Source organism: Haemorhous mexicanus, chromosome 1 (assembly GCF_027477595.1).
Source record: "Haemorhous mexicanus isolate bHaeMex1 chromosome 1, bHaeMex1.pri, whole genome shotgun sequence".
Classification (NCBI taxonomy): Eukaryota; Metazoa; Chordata; class Aves; order Passeriformes; family Fringillidae; genus Haemorhous; species Haemorhous mexicanus.
The window spans coordinates 134,271,725-134,294,933 of NC_082341.1; the positions used below are offsets into that span (position 1 = coordinate 134,271,725).

The 23,209-nt window shown below is 36.4% G+C and overlaps 2 protein-coding genes across 3 annotated transcripts in view; one reads left to right on the forward strand and one right to left on the reverse strand.

Moving 5' to 3' along the window:
* On the forward strand, positions 1-20,560 carry CIBAR1 (CBY1 interacting BAR domain containing 1). 2 transcript variants are annotated; one of them, XM_059863654.1, is made up of 8 exons: positions 1-131; positions 1,918-2,152; positions 4,604-4,672; positions 9,823-9,924; positions 13,504-13,608; positions 14,134-14,247; positions 15,793-15,912; positions 19,742-20,560. In XM_059863654.1, the coding sequence occupies exons 1-8, from the start codon at positions 28-30 to the stop codon at positions 19,850-19,852; spliced, it is 960 nt and encodes a 319-aa protein (XP_059719637.1). In that variant the 5' UTR covers positions 1-27; the 3' UTR covers positions 19,853-20,560. The 2 variants fall into 2 exon arrangements, with proteins under 2 accessions (XP_059719637.1, XP_059719627.1); XM_059863644.1 differs by lacking the exon at positions 9,823-9,924 and having other exon boundaries at positions 30-131.
* The window catches only part of RBM12B (RNA binding motif protein 12B), an 11,816-nt gene continuing 7,489 nt past the window's right edge, over positions 18,883-23,209 (reverse strand). Inside the window, exon 2 of the transcript XR_009488847.1 lies at positions 18,883-23,044. The gene's annotated coding sequence lies outside the window, so the exon portion shown is untranslated. The remainder of the gene's footprint in view (positions 23,045-23,209) is intronic.

Consider the following 23,209-nt stretch of genomic DNA (forward strand, 5'->3'; position numbering starts at 1 on the left):
CGGGGGGCGGGGCCGGGCCGGGTGTCCATGGAAACGGAGCGCACGCGGAGCGCCGCCCTCCTTCCCTGCTTCCCGCCGGCCGCCGCCGCGATCGCCACCATGATGCTGCTGGGCCGCGGGCTGGACGCCAGGTACGGGGGCGCGGAGCGCCGGGGGAGCCCCGGGCTACTGCCGGGGAGGAGACCCCGCTTCCAGCAGCGTGCCCGGGGGAGGCGCGGGGCTCGGGGAGCGATGCGGGCCCGGTCCTTCTTAGCGCATCTGCCTCCCTAGGAGATGGGGCCGCCTCTGCCTTCCTCCGGTAAAGGCCGCAAAACTTTTCCAGGCCTGGCGTGCTATGCGGAGATGGAGTAAAGACATGCTGCCGATATTTATTTGGACCTCTCGCGAATAATTCTGTGGACAGTTCTAAGCGGTCGCGATAATGAGGGTGGAATAAAAACTTTTTCACTCCCACATAAGAAACCACGGTGTTTCGCATCCCAAAATTAAATACTAGTTGCGTGGGTGTACTGTAAGATCTGAATTGTAAAGTGGGTGATTACGTCTTCCTCCTGGAGGGAAGCACTTTCTGACATGAAATCTTTCAAGAAAATAAGAAATATATACCTTTTACTGAAGATCTTGTCAGGGAATATAATTTTGAAAAACAGCTTATTAGTACTTAATGAAATATTTACTTGCCTACTCACCAGATGAAACCGTCCCTATTCAAGCGGTTCTGTGCTCCAGCGTGTCCTGGAGGACTGAATAACTTCCTTGGGTTTTTTTAACCTTAACGGAATCTCTTTTGAACAGTCTTTCAGACAGCTTGCCATGAAGCAGCCCAACTGGGTTTTGGCAGAACTTTGGCATGAAGTACTTTTCCTGAAGGTGTTCCTCATTTGAATTGATTGTATTGTTGTTCAGTCTCAAAGTACCACATTTCTTCAAATTTTTCTGATGATCATATATCCTGATACAAAGTCACTGTTTAAATATTGGTCAGCAGTATTGGGATACCTTACAGATATGAAGGAAGTTTTTGTTTCTGTCCCTTGCCGAGATAGTGGTAGGAGTGAATTCTCTTGCAGAGAATTCTATCACTTAATGTCAATAACCTTGTGTTGGACCGTAGAGACTTCTTAGGACCCAGTATCTGGCAGGTACTGTTAGATTGTCTTACAGATGATTCACTCAGATCAACAACAGGCATGAGTTCACATGACCATTAAATAATATAGGAATATGAAAGCAAAATACAAAGTGAAATCTGCGAGTTACTGGAATGAGTTATCTAAATCATTAATAATGAAACATACAGGCATTGGATGAAATAAATTAATTAGATTTAGGTAGTTTAAAAGAAAGTAATTTATTAGTGTGATGAATGTGCTTTCAGTGCTAGTACAGTTTTTACCTCTTGTGTCCATTCACCTTTCTTCTTTAATTCTCAGTGTTTTTTATCCTCTGTAGTGCAGTTTGGTAATTGTTTGCAATTTAAAGAACATTTAATACCTTTAGCAGTTTGTCCTTTACTGCCTAATTTCTCCAGCCATTGCCTTGCTTGTTTAGATTGCAGGCCATAGCAGGAAGGGGTGGTCTTGCAGAAGTTTTGTTTGAGACAGCAGGTGTTACCACTAATGTTAGTAACTAGTAACATTAGTAATAGTGAGCTTTTGCTTAAATTCAGGAGAAAAACTTCCAAGCAGATTTTTGTGATTTGGATTTTCATCTATTGGATCTTAAAGTGTAAATCTGCTTTTTTGTTTGTTTGTTATTCATTCATAAATAAGCACATATTACATTGGTTACAACATTCTCTTTCTCAGAATAAATTTCTGCTTTGCACTGAAATGAGCTATCCAAATTATTAGTAGTATTATTATATTGTATGTGTTGTAAACATTTCTGCCTTTCTTATTTTTCTTTGGTATCCAGGGATAATCAGACTAGACAAATGCAAGATGCTGTTTCAAATGTGGAAAAACATTTTGGTGAATTGTGCCAAATATTTGCTGGATATGTACGTAAAACTGCCAGACTACGAGACAAAGCAGATCTTCTAGTAAATGAAATATATGCATATGCAGCTACAGAGACACCGAACTTAAAAGTTGGACTGAAAAACTTTGCAGATGAATTCTCCAGACTTCAAGATTATCGCCAGGCAGAGGTACAAAATTAAAGCTGTACATGTTGTGTTTGCCATCTGAACTTTTCAGTTACTTATCTGTGATTAAAAGGGAAATCATATACTCTGCAATCAGAAGAGAAACAGGAGAAAACACGTCTAAATATATTAATGTCTGAGCAGGGTAGGCTGCCAAAGCATTCATCATTTACACTCCTAATCACTTCAGGGAAAACTGCCTAAAATTAGTACTGTTGAAGTCAGAAAAACTATCCATATGAACACTTGAAGTATTTGAAAAAGAGCAAGTTTTTTTTTATTGGTGCTAGGCTTTAGATTATGATTAATAATGAATAAAATGTTCTTTTTAGTTGTGTGACTTCAGCTGTCTAGCAGCAGCTGAGGCAAAATCAGTCATTTTACTTTTGCTGAGCATTATCAGAAATAGTATTGAAGAGGTGCGGTCAGGGACCACTGTAGTTTTCCTAAGTTTGTAGTTCAACATTAAAAGTGCAAATTGATTTGGACCATATGTGACTATATAGTCACATTTCTGCTAGATGAGTGAGAGTGCAAAGAAAGGTGTTTATGCCACTTACACATTTATGTGTGGTGCCAGTCAAACTGTAACTTAAGATGCAGAATTCCAAATACTGAGATTAAAAAAAATCATTCACATTTACTCAAACTAGTTTTTGGAGTATGTATCTATTATTTAAGTAGAACATAGATAATTCTCATTTATAGTTCTGAACAGCTGAGATCCATTATAATTCAAAAAAGAGACTGAAGAAGTTGACATTCTTTATGTCTTCAGAGAGGACGTTTTTATTTTGGAGAGCATTGCAAGACACCTCTTTATAATAACAAAGTGGAAAAAGAAAACCTTTTAAAAGTAGTTGATATGGGAAGCAGAGAGTTGGAAATACAAGGAATATTGTGGATCTTTAACAATCTATTTAGGGAGAGATTTTTAAGAAGTAATAAGAAACCTTAGGGTGTGTGCAATTTTTATTTTCCATAAGCCCTTATATGTCTGGCTCCAGCTGAGCCACATGTAGGGCCTTCTGCTTCAATTGATGTAATAGCAAATAATCCTTTGCTATTGCATTTATATTGTGGCCAAAGGTGAATGTAAACTCAGACTGCATGATCTCTCTGTTTTCGTCATTAAACTGTGAACCTGTAATTTTGAGGTACATATGTAACACCTTGAGTTTTGCTTTTGTTGATTTTAAATGTGTTTTTAAAAACTTGACATTTGGCTTCATCCTGCTGCCATGCCTGTCTGTAAACCAACATTGCCCTGTGAAAGAAAAAAGGCAGAAGCAGCAAAGGAAAAGAGAAGCTTTTAGTCTTCAAATCAAGTTCTCCTTTGCTCCTGAAAACAAAATATATTATCTCAGCTTTATTTCTTCTGGACATCAAGTCACTTAACAGTTTTCCTGTATGCCCACAAAGTGGGCAAGAGAAAATTAGCTGTAAGGATTATCAATTTCTGGTCTTTAGCTGCAGTGCTAGATATATAAATCCTGAGGTGTGAGGTACCACAACACGTGGTAGGGTAAGTAAGATTGGCAGGTTATTTGGTTCGTCTGTAATAAGTCTGTTGTTTAGAGCCTTACTGGCCTATTCCTTACTTATTCCTTATTATTATTCCTTATTGGCAATCCAAGTGCAATTGTTTGACAGTGCACTGGTAGATGGTATCAAGGAGAAATGTTTACTCATCTGGCCTAGATTTTGGCTGACTGGTGACTACCAGTATAGGAGGAACTGTCCCTTCCCAGTAGAGCTATGCACCTTGTCCTAATCTGGATGTAGCAGCGATGGGCCACAGGACTCACTCACGGTCCATAAGTCATTGGCAGATTACGCTGGGGCCACTCAGACAGTTTTGTCAGATTTGACAAGCAGGTCTTATCCTATTGCCTGCCTGACCATATGTAGCTGTTTTTCTGACAAGGAGAACTGAAATAAAAATTCAGAACCACTCATCTGTGAGAGCATTTATGTATTTTACATACCCTGGTATTGGTATTTTTAGTGCACTCAGTACCAGTGATGCTGTTTCCATTATTTTTAAGAAGTGTTCCATTTTGCACAGTGTATTTGATAGCAAAGATTGCTTAGTCTGGAACCTTATCAGTAAGTGTAGAGCAAATACACTGATCTTTAGATAGAAAACTACAGAACTTCAAGATGCAATGCTGGATGTATTCATAATTTTCCATGTTTCATTTATCCTGATCTAATTAAGAAAAAAGGAATTCCACAAGAAATTAGCTTGAGCTCTTCAGAAAATAAATTCCTTTTTCGTTAATGTACTTGACTGTAGTTTTTACAAAATTTTTAAAAACCCTTATCCTAATATTTTTTCAACATATATGGATTTAATTTGTAATAGGATGAGTCACTATTAAAGTAATTGTTTCCCATTTCTGCACACCATGGATATGGATGATTTTAGCAACTTGTGATTTCTTTTTGTAGGTTGACAGGCTGGAAGCCAAGGTTGTTGAACCTCTGAAATGTTATGGGACCATAGTGAAACTTAAAAGGGTAGGTTAAACATGTGTTTTCTCACAAGGTACATTTCAGTGTCCTGGCCACTCAGTTGAAAACGTTTTGTTTATGGGGAAAATAGTTATGATTTTTCATATTTCAGTAATCAGTTTAACTTAATTATATCATTAGACACCTGAACTGAAGCTATATATATGTTAGAGGAAAGAGCTTTGATGTGAAGACAAGGATATTCAGGCTCTTCGAGCACAAACAAATGCTCAGAAAAGGCATTAGTATGAAGTTCCCTGGGTAGTGTAAATTCAGGACTTTTTATTTGTAAATAATGTCATTTATTATTGTGATTTTGATGATGATGGTGGTGATATTATTATTACTATTATTACTGCTTTGGCTCTTAGTCATCAATATGCTACCTTTAACAGCTTTTCTAACTCAGAATTATGTTCTACATTAAAGTTCATAACTTAGAAAACCCATTTGAACCTGATAAGTAGGTAGTGCCTAGATCCCTCTCCATTAAATCCTCACGTTGACATGAAGATACACAAAAATCTGAGGTCTCTTCATTCACTATATTTTCGAAACAATGTTTATAGGGGTTTGAAATCTTCCCTTAAAATACCTGTAAGTTTCTTTCCTCTAGGAAAGATAAGCTTGAGCAAGGAATTTAATAAGCAGATACTAAAAGTAGATCTTCGTAATACTTGCATCTTATACAGAGAATACCTTAATCCTGCAAACTCAAATCTGTAATTGATGTAGATATCTCTACCATAATCTATATAAATTCAAAAGCTTTTATTATTATTATCTGATGGTATTTTACAAAAATACTGAAACAAAAATCATGTGGTGTGTTCATCATCATTAATTTGAGTAGATGGTGGCACTGCACCTCAAGCAAGCAGTTTTCCTATGGGTTTTTTTGTGGTTTTTTTTCCATATGGTGAAGAACCAAGTAGTGTTTGGGACTTCCTGCACAGTTACCTCACTTGGTGGTCAGAGAAACGATTGCAAAGGAAATGCATTCTGCACTTGAGTAGGACTACCCACAGTAGTCCTTAGCAGAGCTGTAGACTGTAGTGCCTAAAACCTGGTATCTTAATGGTCACCAGTTTGTGAGATCTAGAACTGGGTACTTTGTAGGGTGTAAATGCTGGGGGTGGAAGACAAGTTTCATGTGTTTGTGGCAGTAGCGTTGCTGAGGAAACACAAAACATTACAGCAATGCCTGGGGCTTCCAAAGCGTTGAAGAGACTGTCTTGAGGTGCACTGCCACTGATAGCCAGTAATGCTGAGGACAGAAGCAACTGAAATCAAGTCATTGCTTGCAACAGTAAATTTCATTTCCTGTGGTCTTTGCCTTTCAGAATGCTAGAAAGCATTGCATAATGTTTATTTTAGCTACAGTGAGGAGTATAAGAGCATTTTTAAACCGTAAATGAGATCATTAATTTTACCAGTTTACCTTTGAACTAAGATAGAGTTCACTAAAGATGTAGGCCATTAAAGGGTTATTTTTTCCCTTTGCACGTTGACCATAAACCTTGGTTAAAATTTCAACTACCTGGTCTTCAGTTATCATTTGTAATCACTGGGACATATTTAGTGACAAAGGAAATTTTGTCACTCATGTAAATCTAGCACAAGCTGCTAGTTCTAGGACTGCTTTAGCTGTAACTACATTAGCTGACTAAGTAAAAACAGGCAGAGTATGTCATTATAGCTACTTTCTATAAAGAGGAGGTTCTCCCTGCTGCTTACTGGATCTGTTCCCGGAAGTACGCAGCAGTTTTTCTGTGCTTTATCTAAAAACAACTGGTGCTTTGCCTGTGGTCTGACATCAATGTCCTGCACTACTAAATGCTTTAAAGAGGCCCAGGTCAATCAGAGTAGTGTTGTCCTTGATCTGCTAATGCAGTAAAATTGTTTCATTTACTTGTTCTGGTTTATGATGCTGAATAGCTTCAGTGGAAGCTAAAACAATATTCTTGTCCTGTAACACAGCTTAAATGTAGGATATGAGGATTTCTTTCTGTTTCATTGTTCTATTTATCAATCTTCACTTTTCTGCTTTTTGGCAACTCTGTTCCTGGTTCCTTTTCTTCCTGTAAAACAGGACATCATAAAACCAAGGTGATCCTCATGCAGAAGAAAGGATTGATTTGCTTTAATAACTTCAGTGACTAAAGCAGGTAACAGTACAGTGATGAGGCTCTGCTAGCTCATTATCTGGTGGATGAACTATAGCTGTACTTCTGTATGATTTGAAAATAGATGGGTGACCAGAGTTCTTACGTGTCACTTGAATTCATAGTTAAAACCTAGAGGGACTATGAGTAATTTTATATTCTTTGTACTTTTTATCTCATTGCCTATTCTATTCCACTTTTCCTTGAGTGTAACTAAAGCATATTTTCCAAAAACATGTCAAAACTTGGTCTAAAGACACTGGAGGTGAATGTAGGACTGTTGGTGGTAGTTAGTGGTTAGTTGATGTTTGTGGTGTTTTGTTTTAAATTAAAGACTTCACCTAATCTTTGGTTCTTGTTACATGCTCCACTGAGATGAAAGAGCTCTGTAATGCTCTGGGTTTTTTTCTGGATGAAGGTATTTAGATGCTAGTAATTTTTCTTTTTTTTTTTTTTTTTTTTTCCTGTTAGGTAATGTACACCTTGATTCTTTCACCATAAATTATATTTTCCTCAGCTTTTTAATATTTTTATTGGTTTTCTTCTGCACCCTTTTCTTGGACAAAATATGTATGGAACTGTGCCCTACTTTCGTACATCCAAAACTCGTACACAGCTTCACCACTACGGCCATAGTAGCACTAATTCTTTGTCACACTTCAGCTAGAAGAGAAGTATGTTTCATGGTGGCTGTTGCTACAGAAAACAGAGGTAGAGGAGGGAACAGTTCAGTCTCTGTAGATATTTCCAAAGTCACTACGTGCTAGAAAGAAAACACTGAATTTAAAAATGGTGACTCTAGAACTTAGCATCCTCAAGTACACTTTGTGTGAAAGTCAGCACCCTTTGAAGCCACGTTGTTAAATCTGATGGACTGTTTTAAATGGGCCTAGAAAGTCAGTGCTGTTAATGGGGCTCAGTCAGTAAATAGCATTAAACCTGTAGCTGTGACCATTAGATGAAAAACTTTGTTTTTTCAGAAATAAATACATTCTTTTCTCTTTCTCTCCCTTTAAAATTTAAAACTGGAAAAAACAATTTTAAAATTTCTATTATTGCTTTTCTTGTAGCCACATGGTTCTCATAAAAACATAAAGGCCTTTTCAGTAGTCTTTAACCTTAGAGGTTGTGTAAATTCCCTTCTGAAAGAACAGCAGTAAAACCAGCATTGATGGACTGAAGATGAAGTAGTTTTTATTATCAGAAGCCAGCTCTGTGTCCCTGGAGACGAAGCAAAATGACAATTATATACAAGGACATACAGACAGTAAGGATAGAAACAAGGAAGAAACTGCATGTTTTGACCCTGTTCTCATGTGCAGCCTCAGTATTGAAGGAACACACAGCATTGTGAAACTTGGCAATCTTGTGCTTGTCACTGAGTCACTAGTGACCTGATCACAGGATCACAAAACTTACTGAAAAACATATTCTTAGTTGCATATCCTTCTGTCACGGCGACATACAAGCATTAAAATTGTGAAATCCAAGGAAGGAGCACAGACAACTTCCCAATATGATAGTTTCTTATAGCTCTAACTCATTCTGGAGTAGTAAATAAAAGTGGAAGTGGTATTTTAGAGTGAAAGGTCATTTGAAATGCATGCCCAATCCTACCTCAGATTTTGTTAGACTTTAGACTGTATTTCTGCTTGTTCTAAATTACTGCTCCTTTAAACTGGAACCATCAAAATTAATGACCTTTTCCATACCAGCATCAATGGAGTGATAAATACTTGACTGATAATCTTACATTCCATGAATGTCAAACAGTTTGCAAAACAGTTTTATAGCAAGAACAAAAATTTGAGAAAACTGGTAGATGAACATTCTTAAATTGTCTCAGGTCTTCCTAGAAGTACATACTACTTCTCCTTTGAAAATGGAGCAAAACCAGTTGTTAACAGTTTCTGCCTTTTCTAGATCAGTTAAGTTTTATCTTCTACAGCTCCATCATTACTTGGATGTATTTTGTTTCAAACGGTTTTAAACACCTTACTAAACGCATATATATACATCTGCAGTTTAACTCTTTCAGCCATAGAATTCCTATGGTACCTTGTAGCACAGAATTGTTTAGGTTGAAAAAGACCTGTGTAATCAATGAGTCCAACCATTAGCTCAGCACCACCATGTTCACCTGTAAACTTTGTCCCCGAGTGCCATATCAACACCTTTTTTGAACACTTCCAGAATGGTGATTCCCTGGGCAGTTCCCTGGGCAGCCTATTCCAATGCCTGACCACCCCTCCTGTGGTAGAAAAAAATTTCCTAATATTTCATTTAAGCTCCCCTGGTGCAGCTTATATGTCCTCATCCTGTCACTGGTTGCCTGGGAGAAGAGACTGACCCACACCTGACTACAGTCTCCTTTCAGGGAGCTGTAGAGAGTGATAAGGTTCCCCCTGAGCCTCCTCCAGGCTGAACACTCCCAGCTCCCTCAGGCACTCCTCATCAGACTTCTGCTCCAGCCCCTTCAGCAGCTCCACTGTCAGCAGTGACAGCAGTTGGCAGTGGACAGGTGACAGCAATTACATTTTCTTCATAAATTCTCCATTGTACTGACTGCTGCCTGCTTTGGTTTTTTTTTTTTTTTTTAATGATGCCACTTTATTTGATGCTGCTTTTTATTTCTAAGTACCACATTTATTCTATTGCTAAGTCAGGAATGAGTCTGCCTTCTTAACGCTTTGGGGATCTCAGCTTGTGACCATCTGCTATACTTTTTATGTAAAGCTGTGAATATCTTTTTCTTTCCTTCCCCACATTTTCAATTATAACATGTGCTATAGGGAGTTGCACAAGGTGCTGAACTCTCTCAGTCCCCACTGACTTCTCTTTCATAGCATCAATTAACAGATCTCTAAAATCTGTTTTTTATTTGAAGCAGAAGTTTTGTCCATGTTTTCTAGGCAATGCATGTATGAAGGAGAGCATATTTTGTATTATCCTAGATGTATTTCAAACATGTCTAAAACATTTTATTTCTAGGATGATCTTAGAGCAACTTTAACAGCAAAGAGCCGAGAAGCCAAGCAATTATCTCAACTGGAAAAGACACGTCAGCGGAATCCATCAGATCTACATGTTATCGTATCCTGCATTTTTAGTCACTTTGAGAAATATTTTAGAATTTCTTGGGAATTAAACTGTTATGTTTAGGAAGTAGTAATAACAATAATGCTCCTTAGAGGAACTGTTCCCAATGTTGAACCTTTTCTTAAACTTAATGAAGAGTTACAGCTGCTACAGAGCAGTAGTTACTTTTGAATTGAAAAGAAACTATGAATTATTTGATATGTTTATGCAAGAGAGGTAGGCATAGATTACATCCAGGAATTTGGAAGTTTTTGAAAGTAAGTGTAATCAGACAATTTATTTTTTATTTCTGTGGATTTACTGTTTTTCTCCCTGCCATTTTGGTTATTGTGCTTCCTGGTACCTAGATGGGATATGAGTTTCCTCCAGCTGCATGAAAGGATAAGTTGTTATTCTGCTAGTAGAATACTCATCTAGACTACTCTTCCTTTCCAAAGACCAGTCACCCTCCCCAGTATACTATTCTGTATCACAGTGGGAAAAATTAAGCCTCCATCAAACTGAATTAGAATTTCCATTGAAGTCTCATTGAAGTTTCAAATTTTGAAGCAATCAGAATCTAGGGAGTGCCAAAATAAATGGGATCAAGGCAATCCAACATCAGTCCCTTTATGCTTACGTATTATGATATAGGATCTAGGTTTATGATGGGCTGTTTAATTTTTATTACATTTTAGTGTTTGACTTGGGAGTCCTATTCATTGTTGGATTTTATTAACTCTGTTTCAGGATCTTTGTAGTGACTGGGGCATGAGACTGTAGAAAGAGTGAAAGTTACTGTGTTGGTCAAACTGAACACAGGAGAACTACATTTTATTTTTGTCTTTGCCAGAGAATTTCTATTTAATAATAATCAAATCAGGTAAATCAAGTCATGACTAATTAGAATTCCTCATGTAATAAAGACAGACATTTTTTAGCCATAGGGTTACAACTTGAGCTGTGTTGCAAAGTTCTCTGTTGGAATTAAGGGAGTAAATTATAACAATAAGTTGTTTTTTTCCCAAAGGGAGACTGGTCCCATTTTTTTCCCTCGAGCTAATTCCCATTTCATTTCATTTCATTTCATGGGTATGTCACTGGCACCTAGTTCATTTCATCTTGTTTCTTTTCTAAGCTTCTCCCAAATACTCCTCTGTGACTTAGCTTCTTGTATGTAGCACTTGTTTTCTCCACTTAAGGCTTTGCCTGAAGAGTTACAAAATCTCAGTACAGTCTGAGTCTGCACATGGCAAAGGCACCAAATGCTGCTTATTAGCCTTATAAAGTGATTGACACTTAAAAAGGTCAGATTGACACTTAAAACACATAAAAAGGTATTAGGAGCAGGAATGTGTTCATTTGTTTTTGAGGATGTATGCAGGTCAGCTTTCAGGTCTGAAAGAGGCTTTACCACTTTAGAGCACAGCAGCTGGGCTCCTGCAGGAGTTCTCTCATTCTTGAGCAACTGTGATGTTGCAGCAGTGAACAACTCTGGCCACACATAGCAAAGAATCTGTACTCACTCCCATCTTAAAAATGGTGTGTTACCACAGCTTTGAAAGGAAAAACATTACCAGATTTTTAAAAAAACACTTCCGTAAATCAAAATAGATTTTTTTTTTTCCTGAAGAAGTCTGCTAAACTGTAGATTGCCTGCTTTTTATTTTATTCTTTTAAAAATAAATAACCAAGCTCTCAGTCCAAAACAGACAGCTGTCCTGAAATGTTTTGGCCTGGATACTTGAATTTTAGCAAAGCTCTAACAAACTTTACATCTTACAGCCAGAGGCTTTAGACAACATAAAAATAGTACTAAATATATAGAAGTTTTGAAATAACTATGGTAAATAGTTCACAGTATATTAAAAGTAGAAGTGGAAATGAACACGTCCATGAATATTGATTCTTACATTGCCATTTTTTCCTTTACTAATATTTCCAGTCACAGGTGAGTGTTCAGAAAATACCAAACTGCTGCTGTCCAAACGACGCAGGCTCTGCGGCTTGGGACACTTCACTCTAAAACAACCAGAATTCCTCTCCCAAAGCATATGTGTACAAATTATGTCCAATCTAAGATTTATTGAGGAGGTGTATGTGATTACCATAGAAATAACATACTGTATTTGTATGTGTAAGGCCTGCATATGCATAATAGCTGCCATCACTTACAGACTGACTGAATGAAGTAATTGAAAATACACAAAATGTCTTCTCTTCCCTCCTGTGGTTTGGGCAAAATCAAGAAAGAGAGATGAACATGTGACCTTACGTACTACTAAAGATCATTATCAATTTTGTTTGCCCTGTAATGGCAGAATTGTGTCTGATTTTAGGCTGTTTTTGAAAGGAGATTGTTTCAAATTGCTAATCCTGTAAAATAAGGTTAGCAGATTACAATCAAAGAAGTGAATAGAGTATGCCTTATTCCTTAGGTTTCCATATATGTAACACTAAAAGCTAGATCACAGGAACTGGACCTGTGGTGTCTTTTTCCATTAAAAAAAAAAAACCTCTCAAGTTGCAGTTTTGTAGAAATGGGAAGAACCTTACAACTTGATCATAGGATACAGTACTTGATGCATATACTACTTTCAGATCCCATGACAAAATAGATTTGTGATGATACTTACTGACTGAGCTTGCAGGTATCACTAGTGTATGATGTTTGACCAATAATGTATGGAAAATAACAGAAGTTTAGAACCAAATCTTGTAGATTTCAAGTGCGAACTCTTATATTGTTAATTTGTAATAGTACACAGTTCTCAGACGTGACTTAATCAGAAAAGTTTCAGTATCTTTCATTAAATGGTAGTGAACTTTTTATAAAGTTTATAATTATATCTAATTAAAATAGCTGTCTAAAATGTTTCTTGTAGTAACAAAATAAGAAAAACTGTGGATTTGTGTGTTAAAAATTGGTGGATCTGTTCCCTTCCCAGTGCCCTGTTGAAGATGGTTTTTATAAGATATTTTAATAATACAAAAATATTAAAAACATAAAATACCTGAAATGCATTTGAATCTAAAAATTACAATAACTCTAGCCTGCAAGATTGAGATATTTACGAGATAAGTACATTAGTTCCAGCTGCTGCTATAATTGTCTATTTAAATAATTTGTAAGAATTTACTAAGATGAGGTTCAGCACACTATACTGGAAAAGAATCTTTCTGGACCCACCAGGTTGATCTGCAGTAGAAAACAAGGGGTGATCTTTCCTGCTCTCCAACCTGGCCTGGGCTGGGTTAAGTACCTAAACCCAGTCACTGTGCTGTCAGGACTGGCTCAGTAAAACTATCTCATGATTATTACAAAAAATGAATCAAGGCAGAAGGACTTTTCTGACCGGCTGCAGCTGGTCATTCTTCATGTTTCACATCAAAGTCACAACAGTGTAGAAGGCACCTTTATATGTTATTTAAGCTACAGATTTAAAATACTGTAACACAGATATGTATTGTCTTGCAAACACATTTTTCTGTTAATTGGACAATTATTTAAATAATTATTTAAATAATGGCAATTATAGCAAATAGTTTTGTATCAAATGCAAGACTAATTTCACCTTTGTGTTACTTTACCAGGCTGAAAATGAACTGCAGAGAGCGACAATGGATGCTACTCGAACAACTCGGCACTTAGAGGAAACCATTGATAATTTTGAGAAACAGAAGATAAGGGACATCAAAGTATGTGTGTTCACATTTCATCTTGCATAATAAAATTGCTATAGTTAGTTGGGGGCAAGATTAGCAACATTCTAATACTCATTGAAATGCAAATCTCATGCTATTCATTAATATTTCACAGATTTGTAAATTATAGATATAGAATCTACAGATAACTTATCCTCAACCTACTATAAAAGACAATCTTCAACAAAACAGCAAAACTTCTGACAGACGATATCTTGGGAATACATATTGGAGATTATTGAGTGGCTTTTCAATAAGACCTGTTATTCCTAATACATTTCCTCTTTACTTTTGAAGTATTTATTTAGAATTTATTATTAAATAATAATTACATAAGTGATAGCCCAGCCAGAATTTATTTTTAATGTCTAAAGTTCATTTCAATTCATTCAATCTATTTAAAAGTACTAAGTATCATGCAGTTATTTATATCATATAAATACCAAACACAGAATACAGTAATTTTTTGAAGTGCAAATATACTGCATTAAGAAAACCTTTCTTTTCATTTGCTTTCAGAACATATTTTCTGAATTTATAACTATTGAAATGTTGTTCCATGGGAAAGCTTTAGAGATATATACTGCTGCCTATCAAAATATCCAAAATATTGACGAAAATGAAGATTTGGAGGTAAGAGTGATTGAGATTTGCTTTTCTGTTTACTTCCTATATAAAAACAGTTTTCACAGTTGGGTTACACATGTCCTACACAGAAAAATGCAACAAATATTTCAGGTTCCCAGAAGAAACTCATGTATACCAAGCTTTTTTTTTTTGCACTTCTTCAGCAAGAGCATGCAGGTTTATAATCTTAGAGAACACAGAGAGCAACTACAGTGGCAATCTAATCTTTCCCACAAAACACAGAAAAGAGATTCACAAAATTACTTGCCACTCCAAGCTCAGCTAAACATAAAACAGTTTCTAAAGAACACTTCTGCAGTGAGTCTTGCTCTAAAGATGCACATAGAAAGTCTTATACTGCTGTGATAAGATGATGTAAAGACTAACTACTACATTAAAGATCTCCCTCTAACCTGAATTTTGTTTGTTTGTTTTCATCTTTTAATCATTTTTATTAGGTTGTTTTAGAATTAAGAAACATTTGCTATTTACTACATTGGGTTTTTTGCCTTATAGCAGTAACCAGCTTCAAGTCACCCTTTCTTTTCTTTCTGAATTATATTCTCTCTTTCCCAAGAAAGGCTTTTCAGTCCTTTATTCCTTCTTGCAGTTCTTCTGGATGTTGGGTCTTTAAACTTAATACCCCGGAAGTGTGTGTTGTGTATGTGTTTGGTTTGTCAAAAAAGTTGGATCATTTTCAGTCTTTTTTTTGTAAATCCTACCATCATAATTTTATTCTGTCTAGGACATAGCACAGAACCAAGTTAGCACAAGACTTAAAAAACCATGAGTCTTCAGTGACAGTCATACTTGAGACTACTTGATAATTTTACTTCATTTAAACTATGCCATGGCAATTTTGTATTTTAGTTTCACAATTTTAATGTCACATGACACCAATTCAAAAATCTCCTTGCAGTCAGTACTTTGTCTTTCACAACCAAATTTTTAATCTCATTTTAAATTTTCTGTTAATTGGACAATTATTTATTTTTCATAAAAATACTGACCATAATATACCATCTTCTTGACTTAAAGTCTTGCACAAATAGCTGTATTGGTTATTGAAATAACTTGAAAATATAATGGATGTCATGGTCTCCCCTATAATTAAGAGGTTTCCCAAATTTTTCTTCAGTCTTTACAATTCAAGTAACATCTTTCTGATGCATTTGTGTCTGACAGCAGGGATTTGCTTGTGAAGGGGTTGAGTTCATCTTTGCAAGAAATTGAGAGCCTGAAGGAGTTGCTGGGGTTCACACCTCTAGCTTAGCCTGAAACTCAGCTACATATGTTGGTGGGAAACCATTGCAGTTTTCCCTGTGTAAGGAAAACTTCCCCAAAGCACTGAAGAATGTTTACCTTGACCACATAAGTATGTTGATGTGTTAACAAGGACTTTGTTTCAGCTAAAAGTGATCAGTCCAAACTACAGTTGATGCACATCTCTATATCAAGTTTCAGTTTTCCAATGCTGCATTTCTGCAAGCTTCAGTCTCGGTGATTCTTGGTTTGCAAGCATCTAAGTCACAGCTTTCTCCATTTGATTAGGTTTTTCGGAGCTCACTTTATCCACCAGACTATCAATCTCGCTTAGACATAGTTCGTGCAAATTCCAAGTCCCCCTTGCAAAGAACTGGCTCCTCAAAATCTTCACTGAGAACAGCACAGGTAAGAAAAAAATTACATACTAAATCACTATATTAAAGCTCTACTTAAGATAATCTTTTAGCTCATGCACATGGATCCACTGTCTTCAATCAGTTCAGGACCATCAGAAATGTAAAGAAACTTTCAATGGCATAAATATCATAATAGGCTCTTGATAATGCATCTTTTTCATTGAAGGGAAAAAACCCTGAGCTTTTAAAGCTGTGTTGCTTACTTTTGACAAATGCCATTTCCAGCAAAACTTGGTCTTCCATCAACAAACTATGACATCGTGCAGAGAAGAGATCTAGGAGCTTATTTGAAAGAGTACTGACATTCTTTAAGTACTTGGATATTTTTAGTACTCAGATTCTAGAGTGTGGCCTCTCTACCAGATCCTAATCTGGACTAGTGGTAGCTTCTAGCAGCAGAGCAAACCCATGACCAACAGACCTCTCCTTTCATACTCTGAAAATTCACAGCAGGTGAGGAAAAGGATGATAAAAATGAGTGAAACAGCTGAAGACAGTGCCACTCTTTTTTTGGACCAGCTACCTTGCAAATATCTCTGCCACTTTTACAGCAGCAAACTTGCAGACATTGCAAAAATTGTTACATTATTTTTAATTGCTTGCAACTGTAATCCTGTAACTACAATGATTCTTACCAGTGTTTCAGTTAAAGACAAACCCATATTTAAGATGCATGTATCTTACCTTTCTTCTTTGAATAGAATCAGGCGTTGATACTGTAGTAAGGAAAACTTTTCTTGACTTCGTACACACTTAACCCCTTCTGCTCTCAACACAGAACGGATCAATTATTACAGTTGAGCTGTTCTGTTGAAAGTATGAATTTTGTCATCTGAAGAGATACAACCTAGTGATTCAGTGCATGAAGTACTGCTTTGACTGAGTAACTTGCCGGTCCTCTTTATCACTCAAGCAAATTTCATATTCAAGCTGCTTCAGAAAATATGAGAAAAAACACAAAATGAGAACACTAAGAGTATGTACATTGTGATTTCTCCCAGAGGTGGAGTGGAACTCCATTCTAACTTGCAGGTGAACTTTTCTCATTTCCTAGACTGCTCTTCATTATAACTTTGGGTGTTAGTGTTCTCATAACCTCTAACTTACCTGAAAAGAACAGGAAGTCTTCTAGAGGGAAACTGCAATGCAATTCAAAATAAGGTCATCTTACTTGGCTGTGCAATGTGTCTGCAGAGGATCATATGGCCAAAAAAAGGGGTGGAACACCCTACTAATGCAGTCACCATAGGGCAGTGAAGAAAGGGCAGCCCTTTCTGATTCTGTAAATAGCATGATGCTGAATTACACTAAGGGCTCTAATCTTTGGAACCACCAAACATCTCTTGAGAAAAAAAAAAAAAAAGCTGTATTCAGAAAAGCCTGCAGTTGACTTGTTTTATCTTTTCTGTGGATCTTTCACTCTGAAATTTTTGACACATCTAGTTTCCTGCTGCACAGTAATCCTTTACTGTCTGTAATTTAGAACTTTGCAATTTCCAATGTAAGGCATTATAAATGATGTGGGAAGCAGTTCACAGAATCACAGGGCCCAAGTCTGTGAGGCAGGGGAGGACAGACACACACAAACACAAAACTGTAGGTGGGGACAGTGTGGGAAGTCACTGCATACCAGATGGAATAAAGTGTGCCAGTAACACACTTTAAGTCTTTCGAGAGGATTTAACACATACCATCCTTGAATTTATTTCTGGCTCCGTGGACTAACTTTCTGTATTGTCTGTATGTTAAAAATCTAAAGTACTACTTGAGCTTGACTCATTTTCTCACAAAGAGCTATGTCCTTCATTTTACAACGCTTCACTTGGCAATTTATCCTCGATGTTTTGGTTTACCAATTCAGATTGATATAGCTTATATTTTAGAACTACAGCAAAACAGAATGACCTTTTCCAGGTATTTTAAATCAAGTTTAACTACACAAGTTTTATGTACATGGATTAAAAATAACAAACTTTTGCACTGACACTCTGTAGGACAGCAAAGTATCATTTTAACCATTACTGAAAATGTCTTCATCCAAATGTTCCAGCACTAAGACGTGGAGAGAACTGCCATGTTTCTGAAGTAGCATCTGCAGTGAAAGATGGAACTGACAGCAAGGACTGTCATCACCTGCATGCAACTCATAGAATTAAATTTTACATAAAATTATTTGTGGTCCAAAAATTATCATATTCTTCTTTTATTTCATTAAGTTATGAAAAATTACATTTCAATAGTGGTATGTTTTAGTTCTTTAGCACAATAACTTGGATTTAAAGTGCGTAATTTCTTTTCTCACCTTCCTTCCCTGATCCAGTTTGGTTCTTAGGGATAGCCATCTTACCACCACCAGCAATAATATTTAACGTACTATTTAGTTAATTGCTGCATGGTCAGAGGTATTTGAGTAGTGACTGGAAAAAAAACATAAAGTTCCTATTTCAGGAAAGGGGGGAGCTTTTCTTCAGAAATACGATGCAGTTCTGCTGAACAATTTCAGATGCTCTGAACTAGGAAAAAAACTGAGAAAACTAGTCTGTCCCAGTAAAATTCATTACACCTTAACAGGCTCAATCTGCAGCATTCTTTAAACTCCAATTACAGATCACTGCCATTGTCTTTTTCTTCTTTCGTGAGAGACTGCTGCTTTAGGCATCTCAGCTCAAGTTAACCCAGCTTCACCCAATGATTAACTCCATTTTCTGTTGTGTAAGGAATTTGTAAGCAACTATTTGCTTCGAGCTAAACTGTGTACTTGGTGAGCATGAACAAGACTTCAGGATTTTTCTTTTTTCAGAAGTTCAATGACTACAGTTTGCTTTATTAACACACAAAAAATTTACATTACATACATGGCTGTATGAATTATAACATGTCAGAAGTCAATTTAATAATGAGCATTTAAGGACCTTTAAAATAGGGGGCTGCTTAAAAGAAAAGGCAGCCTCTGTCTTCAGTGCAGAAGTTTTTATTATGTCACTGTATGTGAGCAGACACAGAAAATATGACCAAAATTAGAGCTGCAGATGCCCTTAGAGAACTACTGAACCTGAAATTTTTCAAAAGCATTCCAGATGACTTGGATTCTTCAATGTTCTCTTTCTGATGGGGAAAGAGAAAAAAAACATGTAACCTCCTTTAAAGTGTAAATGTTGCATTGTCTGTGAAGAATCTATCTTCAATAGGAATTAGATTGAGCCCTCATTAAAAAAAAGTACAGACTGCAGAATCTGTCAAATGAAATGAAAGCCTGGCAGCTGGCACTTGTTTTTAATGTTTGATGAACCAAAAAGAGGAGTCACTGTAAAGGCAAGCACTGATGGGCAGGGAAAGAAGTTCATCTATGAATCGAGATTCTAAGTTTGTCTAATTAATTCTGTGGGAAAAAAAGGTAAAAAGCTTAGAGCAGGATCGTTTGGAGCTTTTAACTGATGAGGTCTGATGTCTTCAAGATAAGATTAGGCCCTAATACTCCTCTTCAGCCTGCTGCTTCAGCAGCCAACCCAGGAAAAAAGTGATTTGCATCGTTGATTTTTAGCATTAATTTGGTAAAAAATACCATTTCCCTCTCCTGTAATAGTTCTGAAGGACTACATGGATATTTTTTTTAGCTTTTAAAAATCATTGTAGTATTTTTATTCTGTGTCATGTATCTTTCCATTGGTGTGCATGTTATGAAGAGTTAATAAATAAACAACGTACCCCCTCCCCTAAATAAGAACCCTACAACCATTTAGGCTGAAAATGCCAATGGAGAATTAATTTTTGTTTGCACAAAACAAACAGTTGATATCCTTCTTTTGGATTTTTATCAGATTTCCCGCAGAATGCTAAGAAAAGATGAAGAAGAGGATGAGGAGGAAGATGAAGATGATGAAGAGGACGATGAGGAGGATGAATTAGATACTACTAAGGAAGTGAGATAACAAAGCTGTTCTAAGAGGGGTTTTTGTATTAAGGGGAAAAAAAAAAACCCTTTACCTAAAGGCTTTTGTATGTTGGATCTAAAATTTCACCAGGGCTATATATTTAGAATTCCAGCAGGAGCAAGAATTGATGCTGATTCTAGAGTGCCAGACAACAAATGACCAGTTTCAAAGAATGGGAAAAAAAATCCACTGAAAGTGGGCAATTTCAGTAGCTAGAAAATTAAATATTTAAATAGATGCCTGTATTATATTTGCATAGATGTTATATTGTAATCACATTTGCTTAAACTTACGTGATGAACAGTGTCCAAAAACTGCACTAAGCTTTCGAGCAGTTATGAACATTGTTTTCTCTTTTATTTTGCCAATGTATTACCTCTCTAGCTATACACCTCTTGAATTTTTTAAGTACTCTAGCTGTAACTGTTATAATTGGATTTATACATCCTAAAGTAACTGTGGTAATTACAAAACTGTTTGCTGCAACAACCTGTTAAGATTTCATTTTGCTATCCACCCCGGATGGCAGAAGGCATGGTGAGGTGTACTTTTTTTCTTATTTTCATTTTTCTCAGGCTTTCATCAGGTACAGATGACTTTTGATTCCTTTACACATACAGAATGAACAGTCACAAATATGGACCTGGCCCAGTATCTTATGTTTAATGCTGCTTTGCTTTAAATAAAAGTGCCTTCATGATAAAACTAGTGGATATTTTATGTAGTTGATGTTTGTTATATTAGTTGACATGCTGTACAGAGTTCAAATTTCACGTGTTTAGCTACACGATTCAGTTACTGGTTCCATCAAACATACAAGAAATTACACATTTTGGGTGTAGTTTCTTATCCTGTTTGGAGATAGAGGTTACATGTGTTCATTTTATAACAGTGCTTGGTTGTCTGCCAGAAAGTTTACCACACAGTTCACCTCCAGCTTTAGTATCTGCTAAAGAACAAATGCAGAAGAATTTAAACTTGTGACTGGGAAAACAATTTTAAATTATAACAAGATCTTCCTTTCAGTTACAGAAAAAAAAAAGGAAGTGCATTTATAATATTGATGCTACTTTTTGTCCACCAATGCAAAGTATGCAATGCATACCTGTTCTGACATGTGAAAAAACAGGTTTTGCCAAAAATTAATGAGATGAAAATAAATGAAAAGTTCACAATATAGGGTTATTTTAAACCCCCAAAATAATTTTACACCAGCACTACATACCACTGACATTGAATTACTGCTGGCAAGGAGAAAATACCAATAACCAAAACTTTTGAAAGTATCTATGTGATTAATTCCCATCTATTTCAGCAACCAAAGCTCTTCAATAAATAGTAATATCACATCAATATTCTGGTGATCACCACTTTATCATTTCATACACAATGAAGTAGTCCATCTCCAAAACAGACGGCTAACTTCATAACAATCAGGTTTTCATATCATGTACATAGATACAAATAACAAGTATTTGTGTTCTATGCCTTCAGAATGCAATTCTGAAAATAAAGGCAGTTTTGTTTAGATAAATGGCCCTCTAAAAGATTATGCAGTTCACAAGCATAAAATTCATTCTCCCTACATCACAAAAAAGTCAACTCCAGGAATCACAGAAAAACTTCCAGAAAAGTACTGTGTTGGGCAACTTTGTCCTGCGTGTGTGATGTCTTAACTTTGCATGTTGCACAGAAATTGTAACCTCAAAATTACAGATGAAAAGTCTCTGACTAAAATACTTCACCAGAAGTAGAAGCCAGAATAACAATTTAGGATGTTAGTAAAGAATTAAATATTACCTAAAGATCCTTCTGCAAAGAGTTTTCTCATTGTACAAGTGCATGCCGCAAGACTGACTTGCAGTTGCTCTATTCACTCATTTGTATTTTTTATTACTGGCCCTGGTTGATGCAGACTTGTATCCATTCTTGCCTAGACTGTTTTGCCTCTCTGTTGAACACACTGGCACGTTCCTTAGGGATTAAGGGTACTCATCAGACTGTCCTGTTAGACCTTCCCTAAATGCCTCAAGCTGCTTTCGTAGGTGATCACTATTTCTAGTTTTTAACAACAGAAACTGTTCTCTTTTACATCAGAATTTTTGAACAATGGTAGCAAAAGCAACTTCAGAGAAGACATGACTAAGGAAACATCCCATGTTTTATATAGGCATCACCAAGTATAGCATTTCATTTATTACTCCTTACTATATCGATGGTACTTAAAAAAGAAGCCCAGAATTTCAAGCCATGTAATTATAGGCAGTCTCTGATTTGTCCTTTGTACTGGAAATACAGAGCCTCCAAACCACTAAACATCTGATGTTATAAAACCCTGTAATCAGGAAATGCTGTCATCACACCATGCACCTGTACCATCTATTCAGGCAGAATCAGAATATAATGCCCAGTCTGGAGAGGCAGGGGGAACAGAGGCATACAGACACACAGAGACCCAAAACACCAACTAGGTAACAGCTATAAACTAAGCACCAGCTGTCCTATGAACCTTGTGATTTAGCTGATGTACTGGCATCCCTTCCCAAGTTTCCTATCCTTCGGTGCATCTGTACGTACTTGGAGATACAGCCCTTTACAGGCTGTGAAAAAGTAATTTTTTTTGGTGTATCAATCAAACATTTCAGATTAACCTAAAGTAGTCATAAATTCTAATATGGCTTTAAATTAAATACAAATCAGCTACAGGACAAACAAAAGACCATTTTGTAATGCCTTAACTATGACCTCTGCCATTACAAGCTTTATAATACTTTTTATATGCTCACTGGGGTGGGGGAGGGGAAGGTTTACCATCTGAAAAACTAATGGTATCTTATCAGCAATTACTCTTAACCTTTTCTGAAAACAGTTTTTTTCTAAAAGATAATCTCACACTTTACTGGCAAAGCAACCTATTAAATTCTCTTACCTTTCCAACCTCCAAGTTTGAAATCTACTGTGTAGTAACTAGAAGCACTTTAAAAATCAACAAATCATCTAAAACTGATTAACTGGAGAAGTTCGTTGTAGTCGCATTTTCAACACAGCTTAGTAGTAAAAGATGCTAGTTTACAAAAACAGTCACAATGTAGTTTTCAACATGATGGTCAGGGAAGTTTATTTTGAGAATTCTCATGTCCTTTCTTTTTCTTGCAGCATCTTCTGGCTCCTTCATCTCTTTTAAAGTAGCTATTAAATAAAGCACAAAATTGTTGGGTTTTAATTCCTTTGAAGTTCAGAGGAGGATTCAAAACTCTGTGATTCTGAAGCTAATTCCTACCAGAAAGCAAAAATGGATCTGTTCAAAGTTGAAAACTTGGCCACTGTGTTTCTTTGCTCAGAGGAATCTACTTA

What these genes read in the sequence shown, in the direction of transcription:
- CIBAR1 (XM_059863654.1), top strand. Translation starts at nt 28, where the DNA reads ATGGAAACGGAGCGCACGCGGAGCGCCGCCCTCCTTCCCTGCTTCCCG. An exon ending in AAGATTATCGCCAGGCAGAG is followed by an intron (nt 2,153 to 4,603) that starts GTACAAAATTAA and finishes TTCTTTTTGTAG; the next exon opens with GTTGACAGGCTGGAAGCCAA. An exon ending in CATCAGATCTACATGTTATC is followed by an intron (nt 9,925 to 13,503) that starts GTATCCTGCATT and finishes TTACTTTACCAG; the next exon opens with GCTGAAAATGAACTGCAGAG.